Raw genomic sequence first — 8,489 nt, 5'->3', positions numbered from 1 at the left:
GGGCGCGAAGCCTTGGCCCATCGTCGCTAGAACAATGTTCTCGTAATGAGAATGAGAGGTCGCGAATGATCTATGAATGCCAAAGCGAAGTGCACTCCTTGCCATATCACATGCTCGGTCCATGATCTGGGTAGCGTGAACCATGAGCGAGCTTGTCTCCACTAGTTCTGAGGCCATCATCGAAGGTCTAGACGCAGCGGGGTGGTTTGTTTCCACCGGCTCTAGGGGCGCGTCCTCCCCCTCCTACCTCGTGACATGCCATGGGAAGGGCCCCGCCTGTGACAAAGGTGAGTCCTCATCCCTAGCGTCCAGATCATCCCACAGAATGGGTGACATGGAGTCATCATCCTCCTCCTCCTCCTCTTCCTCCTTTTCTTCCGACAAGCCTTGACGCCGCTTCTCTCGTTGTAGCTTCGCTCGCTGCTTCAATCACCATTTCTTCTCTGCATCATCCTTCTTCTTCTATTGTTCATTTGTGGCATGATTCGCCGCCCTCACGACCGAGTGCTCTGGCAGCAGCGTGACGGAGTCCTAGAAGACTAACCCCACCGGTAGCTCAATGAAGCCTGTGTCCGGCCGCATCATGGGATGCCCCAGGATCAGGAACATAGTGTTGGCCTCCCCCATGGCTTCCTTGATGTGCTACGCGACCTCACTATCACGGAGCAACCCCTGGGTGAGCGTTGTCCCAACGAGCTACGCGTCGAGCGTCATCCTGTACAGTGGGAGGATGCGCGTCATCAGGGGCACCACCCTCCTCGCGTGATACCCCCCAATGTCGCCAGCCCCACGGAGGCCGTGGGTCTTTAGGAATGTGATGGCCTCGAGGAGGTCGCGCATCCTCTTCTTCTCGTTGATGGGTGGCCCCCACGGCCATGACGGCGTAACCTCTTCGATCAAACATTCGAAGAAGATAGGCAAGGGTGCGGCAGGGTCATCCTTCAAGCAGATCCAATGCGAGTGCCACCCCTTGTTGGATCTAGAGAGTTGGCAGGGCATGTACTTGGTCACCCACTATCCCTGGAGGTGAATGCTCGCGCATCCCATCAGCACCGGGGTCTCTCGACCTGTCTCCTTATTTATCAAGGAGATGGAGAAGAAATATCTCCAGAGCTCGAAGTGGGGCTCAATCCCTAGGTACCCCTCGCACATCGCGATGAAGGCCACGATGTGCTAGATCCTATTGGGGTTCAAGTGCTGTAGCTCAAACTGATAATGGTGCAGCAAACCCCAAAAGAACGGGTGAGGAGGAACCATGAGTCCATGCTCATGGAAGAGCGTGAAGGAGACAACGTAGCCATCAGGCTGTGTCAGCACCTCCTCATGGCCGGGCACAAGCCACTCCGCCGCATCGGTCCTTTCGTGGAGAAGACCACGCTTGATGAGGCCCTCCATGCGCTCATAGGTAACATCAGAGCGATGCCATGAATCCATGGAGGATGGAGGTCGCTACGGAGATGCAAAGGTGGTGGTGGAGGAGTGAAGGCTATAGATCTAGGGCTCCGGCAGTGGACTAGCAAGCATGACAGATCTGAACGACGGCGGTGGAGAAACAGAGAAGGTAAGGCTACGGTTTTGGTGTGTAGAAACATGAAGGGGAGGCTGCTATTTATAAGGTAGAGCGGGGCGAGAAGGTGAACCGTCCACCTAGATTCATGCACCCACTGTGCCGTGTCACGTCATCTCCCTATGAAGATCGTGCGTACGCAATCTCTGTCCGTGCCCTCAAAGGAAACAACGGATGACGGTTCGCCCGGTTGATGGACCAAGATCCGTCACAGGTAAGGAGGGATACATAGCTAAAATCGCTCCTACGGCCCATTTAGGCCTAGGAGTTCGAAGGCCGGCCCATGAATGGGTTCATAACTGCTTCGGGGCACACTAAGACCAAGGGGTGGAAAGGGATGGGCCCACTAGCGGTCAGTACTTGGGCGCACAAGCGCCGCAAGTATCTTGGCGCACATTTGAGTCTTGGTTGCCTCCCAGTCCATAGTCTTTGCTCGAAGAAAGGCAACGAGCCCTTGGGACCAGTCGAACGGATCTGAGAACTATATGGATTGGCCACTAAGAATCTAGAGTCGGTCACCAGCTGACCCATGCTGGACCCCTATGAACAGGGAGCTGGGGCCCCACTCAGACTAGCCCATTAACAGCTCACCGAGCACCATGTTTCGCCCATCGAGGAAAAACATGGCATGGCTCAGCCCCTCCATTTTATCGAAAAAACGTTTGAGGGACGACAATCACAAAGACGAGCCGACCCTCGACCGAACCCTTGCTACGCACGGGGGCTCGAGGAAAGTTGGACTCGTAAGGAGACCGAACACGCGGTCGCAGTACGACAATGGACCGATAGGATCCTAGGGGACCAGAATCAAGAAAAATCTTTTCGACCTCCTGAATCCTAAGGTTACATGCCCCCGAGAAGATCGATCGTGACAAAAGGAAATTGACGTCCTACCAGGACACGCCGTGGGCTACAAAAAGAAGGCTAATGCCCTCAAAGTCTTCCCTTCCGGAAAAGCCTCCAAAGGAGTATTCTACTCCTCCGCAGGCTCGAGGGGCTACTATCGGGTATCGATAGTAGGGATACCCAAAGTAAGGAAGTTAGCGCCCATGCTGACTTCCTCGGATGGAGCAAGACGTATTAAAATGCCTCGCCCAACCCCAAGGCCGTGGGGTCCCGCCCAAGGCTGCGGGGCTCCATCTCGCCCGACCCCTTAGGTGCGGGCTCTGTCTTGCCCAACCCCAAGGACGTGGTTTTTGTCTCGCCTGACCCCAAGGCCACGGGGTCTCGCCTAAGGCCTCGGGTCTTCGTCTCGCCCAACCCCTTGGGTGCGGGCTCCGTCTTACCTGACTCCAAGGACGCAGTTCCCATCTTGCCCGACCTCAAGGCCGCGGGGGTCTCGCCCAAGGCCACGGGCTCCGTCTCGCCCGACCCCAAGGACGCGGTCTCTGTCTCGCCCAAGGCCGCGGGCTCTGTCTCGTCCGTGCCCTTGGGTGAGAGCTCTGTCTTGCCTGACCCCTTGGGTGCGGGCTTCATCTCGCCCGACCCCAAGGCCACGGGCTCCGTCTTTCCCGACCCCTTAGGTGCGGGCTCTATCTTAGCCGACCCCTTGGGCGTGGGCTCCGTCTCGTCTAACAGGAACCCATACCGTCGCCAACCACTCCAGGTCCAAGCGTATGGGCCTGGGTCAAAACTCTGACACCAGGGAGGAGACTGGCATGCCTCGATATAACCCATGGCCATGACGGGCCATACCTGAGGATTCACATCAAGAACAGTGTCAGGCGTGCCGGTGCTATTCTGTCTAACTCTCGTATGAACGCTAACAGGCACGTCAGTTCACCACGACGTTCGCTGGGACGGAATGGAACGCCATGACCGGCAGATGACACCTGCGTATGGCACCAGTGACGAACAGGGTCGCGACGTGGAGCTGTCCCTATCGACATCTATAGTATCGGCGGGACCCGCATGAAGTAGTAGAAGGACCTAGCGATTATGGAAGCCTTCTGCTCCCTCTCGTTCCTCTCTTTTTTCCTCCGTTGTAACCCGCGCTTTTCCTTCGCCTATAAAAGAAGTAGGACACCCCATGAAAGAGGGATCCAGATCCGCACGAGACTGAGCCACGAGATAAAAACACAAGAGCACGACACAAACACACGGCTGAGGAGCAATCGAGCTCTCAGCACATGTTCACTCCTTCCATCAGAGACTTGGAATCCTTTCCCTCTCTCGCATGTTTATAACCCCTACTGTAAACCAAGTACCGGTAATACGAGCAGCAGCAAACTGGACGTAGGGACATTCCGCCTGAACCAGTATAAACCCTTTTGTCCTCCGAGCACACCATCCGAGCCAGACGCACAAATACAAATTTACTCGTCGATGGTCCGAAAACACCGACACAGACACTTGTATATGTACACTTACCGTACGAATACATACACACATCCTACCTTTATAAGCACCTTTATAAGAATGAAACTCGGTCTACAAATGTAGAGATTGACGAACAAAGCCTATTTCATTTGATGTATAACTAGCCAAATTAGCCACTTTTTTCGTCCTACCTAATAATCATTGTTATGTTGCAAACTAGTACTTAGATTGAAATCACAAGGTATATTTCATTTCACAAGAAAAAGACTTTGACCGATAATCAAACTATCAATATTACTGCATTTATGTGATGAAAAAAATCATATATCATTAGTACTTGACATTAAACTTTTACTAAAAACACTGCATTAATAAAAATATTGATTAGGAATTTCAAATAACATTAGATAAGTGTTGTCATTTCAAATGGGGAGTAGAAAATCGTTAATGGCAGAAACATGATAGATATGGGGTTTGCCCAAAGATACAGGTACATCCAGCCTTATCCACATAATTGGTTTTAGCGGTTTCTCCGCATATTTTACGGGAGAAGGCTTGTCTTGGTTTTTCTCGTTCTCAGACTCCACTTATGGAGGAGCCTTCGACACTCGATCTACCTTTTTTTTTTATTTGTCCTGTTCCATCTCCAATGGTTAGATTCTGGTGGAAGGAGACTGGACACTGGAGTTAGCGATTCTCAGCCTCTTTGATTTTACAAACCAGTGAAATAGCGAAACCCTACTGAACTTTTTACACCTCAACAACTCTAAAACGTCTCTCGGAGATAAAAGGTGCTGAATCGCTCTACCCAACCACGATTAAACTAGCGCATAAGCGGGCTCGACGAGGAACGAATCAACGTAGTCAAAGTCCATGCGGCCCACGCCACCGCTGGCCGGCGACATCCCCACGGGCTGGAACGCCGCCTCCGTCGGCGACGACGGCACAGACACCGGCGGCGGCGCCCACACTGACGCCGACAGCAACCTCCGTGCCTTCCAGCCGAGCACGATCTTGTTCGGCGACGTCTCCTCCATCGTGTACCCGTCGTTGAACAGGCCGAGAAGCAGCCTGGCCTGGCTATGGTTGAAGCAGCTCAGCGGCACGGCCCTGAACCCGTTGCCGCGCATCCACTCCCCCCACCCGGCCCTCGCCTCGCCATCGCCGTCCGAGGCACGGTACGCTCGGCTCACGGCGCCGGCGATGTTTGGGGCGAGGATGGCCCGCTCCACTAGGCCGCGAACACGGCTCTGCGTCGGGAACCCGGCCTCCAGCGAGTCCCACACCGCCGAGTACCGGTGCAGCTCCTCCATGAACCGCGCCACGAAGCCGCCCGCCTCCTCGTCGTCCTTCTCCGCGTCCCCTTGATCCTCCTCAACCACCGTCACGACCTTGGCCCCGAGCGTGGCCATGCCGGCCAAGAAAGACGCCACCGAGCCGGTGGGACGCCTAACGGTGGTGCTCGCGGCGGCTTGGTTGAGCACGCAATTGGCGACGAGGGTCTCCCCCTTGACCATCCGGACCGTCGCCGGACGGAACCGCTCATCTGAGTCAAGACGGCACTGCCCAAACGAGAAGGGCTGCCCGATGGACGCCGCGAAGGCGGCCAGGCGACGGCCGGCCTCCTGCACCGCCCGGGCGCCGCCACCGCCTCCTCGGGAGACGGCGGTTATGCGCAGGTGCGGCGGAGGCACGCCGTCGGGGCGCGAGGTCATGGCCTGCATCAGCGACGCCCACTGGACGCCCTCAGCGATGTCGTAGTCGACGACGTGCACGCGCCGGTCGCCCGCCACCGCCTCGAGGATGGCCTGGTTCGCGGTGAAGTGGCCGAACTTCATGTACGGCGACATGTCCTGCAGCATCTGGAATGCCGTCAGCACGTCGCCGGTGTGCGGGAGGTGGCCGTGGGCCGCGGCCGCGGCGGCCTGCCTGCCGGCTCCCCCGACGGGGTGGGAGCCGTCGAGCAGCCCCTGCAGCGCGTCGGTGAAGTGCGTGGCGAGGCGCTCCATGTTCGAGACGGCGGCGTTGTCGCCGATGTGGGAAACCATCTGCTTGAGCCGAACCAATATCACCCGGACCAGCTCCCGGCTCTTTTGCGGGCCGGAGAGCGCCTCGGCCGCCGCCATGAGCAAGTGCAGCAGGCGGAGGCCCTTCTCGTGGCAGTCGCCCTTCTGCGCGTCGCCGTCGTTCACGGGCGTGCCGGGGTTCGTCGTGGTGGTGCTGCTCGGGGCGGAGCCATTGGAGCAGCAGTACACGTCGTCCGGGAACATGGCCGGGTTGAGGTCGGCCGAGCCGAGGAGCGTGTCGTCGCAGAGCATGGACTCGATGAGGCCGTGCAGGTCCTGGGCGCCGTCGTCAGCGCAGAGCGAGCCCCAGTCGGTCACCGGGGAGAGAGCGTTCCACGCGTACATCCCCATGCCGTCGTCCAGCGACGGCGACGACGACGAGGTGGTCGTGGAGCTGCAGCCAGAGAACTCGACATCCCCGGCCACGTCGTCCATAGTCACTTCCATGGCCTGCGATTGCGTCCTCTCCCTGTAGGTGAGTGTCCTGCCGAGCTGTGCTCTGATTTGGTGCTCGGAATCCGGAAATATTTTGGCGCGTGGGAACAGGGGAAGATGGATCGGTGGGAGGGGAGCAGGGTGATTCGACGAGTACGGGAGGACACAGGGGGAGCGGCCTTTTTATAGACTCGGACGACGAACCTGCACTGACCATTTTGGGCGACGGGACCCCGACGGCCCGGCGATGTCACGATGATTTGTATTAGTATATTTGACGAGCTGGACGGGTTTTGTTTTCCTTGTTTGGTAAACCGTACAAACAGTACTATACTAAGTTTTATCCAATTTTTTATTCCCAAAAAAAGTTTTATCCATTTTTATCCATCCTACAACTTTCCTAGTTCTACTGTCATCATAGTCATCTTTAAGGCTTGGTATAATCGAATGCTCCTAATATTAACGGTGTAAGTATGTGTCATAAAAATTTCTCAAATAAACTCATCAAACATGTCCGTTCGACACGCGATATCTCATCTGCTGAAGTAAGATTAGGCCATGATAAGCTTGGTGACTGGAAGCTAAAAGGATAACAAGCTCTAGTAAACTGATCAAATGAATATATGTATATCTATTGCTCAATATTATAGACCCAATCAAAATTTGCAGCTTTTCTTAAGAGAAAAAAATTAGCTGCTGCAGTAGCTTAACTAAACTTACTGCAAAAGGCGCTTGTGCTTGCCAAATCTCTTGCAATAGTAGCACGCAACGAACTAGTCGATTTAAGGCTTTTTAAAGGGCGTTAACAAGGCCTACACCATAAGTGACAAATGAAAGTTTCCACATGAGTTTCTTTTTTTTTTGTCTCTTGAACCCTCCTGTATTAAACCTGCCTGTTTTGGTGCTCTTTTAATAAATTGCTTAACTGTAGGGGCCTAGGCGGTTGCAGACCCTTCAAAAAAAAGTTTCCACATGGGATTCTAAGGGCGTGTTTGCGCACCTGGACCAGCATGGCCTAGCCAACCCAAACAGACCAGGCGTGGGCAGGCCTGCCCCAACTGCTGCAACGCAACTTGTTTGCGCACCTGTACCGATTCTGCCCGGCCCAGGCGAGCTGGTGTTTGTGACCCAATACTCAGCCGGGCTCAAACGCCAACCGCCACCAACTGTCGAGCATAGATTGTGTTTGCCAGCTGCTATGCTCGACCTGGCCCAAAGAGAAGGAAGAAGAGCATGATCAATAGAGAAGCAAACACTTTGAATGAAAATGTACAAAAGACATAGGCCTCAGACTAATTCCATTTAATCAACACATACATTGCCGGCTACATTACATAATCAAAGAAGCAAATTAAGAACAGTAGCAGAATTAAGTAGTTTGGCAAGCCGAGAAGGGCAACAAGTTAACAGAAAAGAGAGTACATGAATCAAAGTGGCATGTAGCCAGCTAATGCAGTCATCCTATTGTGTCATCATGGCCTAATTAAAACAACAGCTGTGGCACATGAACAGCTTGAGTGACAGACCAACTACAACCATAAACAAGATCAAGATGACAACATTTTTGCAACAGCCTTGCAGCCCAGGTGAATGAGGATAGATTTTAGAACCTTGAGCTGTCACCAGTTCATGGGATGCTGATGCATCCCCATGAGGGGCATCAATTAGTAACAACAAGGGTTCTTGAGGTACCCTTGCATTAAAATCTCTAAGAGCATCATCATAGCTATTGTACTTCTGATAGATAGACCCTTCTTCCCTAAGCACTTGCTTAGCACACTCATACCATATAAAATAAATCATAGGTTTCTTCCTTTCAAAGACCACATAGCAAGGAGGCATTCTTTGAAACCAACCAAATGTAGAACATGTAAGTGGTCTGAATGACATGCCTCAGCCGACCATTCAGTTTGAATGATGGTGAACATCATCGGCTACTTGATAAAAAAAATTAGCCTCAGCTTAGTAGTTTGGTGGTTTTTTCCTTGTTTAGTCATTGGTGGCTACCAAGAATTGTAAGAACCAAATAAAGAGGCAAATAAACAACAGTTGCACTCACTGCCATACAGACTTTTTGATCAGTTGCACTCACTGTCATCAGC

General features: G+C 53.5%; 1 protein-coding gene across 1 annotated transcript; it reads right to left on the bottom strand.

Annotated features, from left to right (window-relative positions):
- Positions 1–4,704: 4,704 nt before the first annotated feature.
- On the bottom strand, positions 4,705–6,414 carry LOC136540908 (protein NODULATION SIGNALING PATHWAY 2-like). The gene has a single exon (XM_066532947.1). The coding sequence runs from the start codon at positions 6,397–6,399 to the stop codon at positions 4,705–4,707; it is 1,695 nt and encodes a 564-aa protein (XP_066389044.1). The 5' UTR covers positions 6,400–6,414.
- Positions 6,415–8,489: the final 2,075 nt, after the last annotated feature.

This window comes from Miscanthus floridulus, chromosome 2, assembly GCF_019320115.1.
Source record: "Miscanthus floridulus cultivar M001 chromosome 2, ASM1932011v1, whole genome shotgun sequence".
Taxonomy (NCBI): domain Eukaryota; kingdom Viridiplantae; phylum Streptophyta; class Magnoliopsida; order Poales; family Poaceae; genus Miscanthus; species Miscanthus floridulus.
This window is presented reverse-complemented; position numbering and strand designations above follow the sequence as displayed.

Bases quoted from the DNA above. Each gene is read 5' to 3' on its own strand.
- LOC136540908 (XM_066532947.1), bottom strand. From the start codon at position 6,399: ATGGAAGTGACTATGGACGACGTGGCCGGGGATGTCGAGTTCTCTGGC.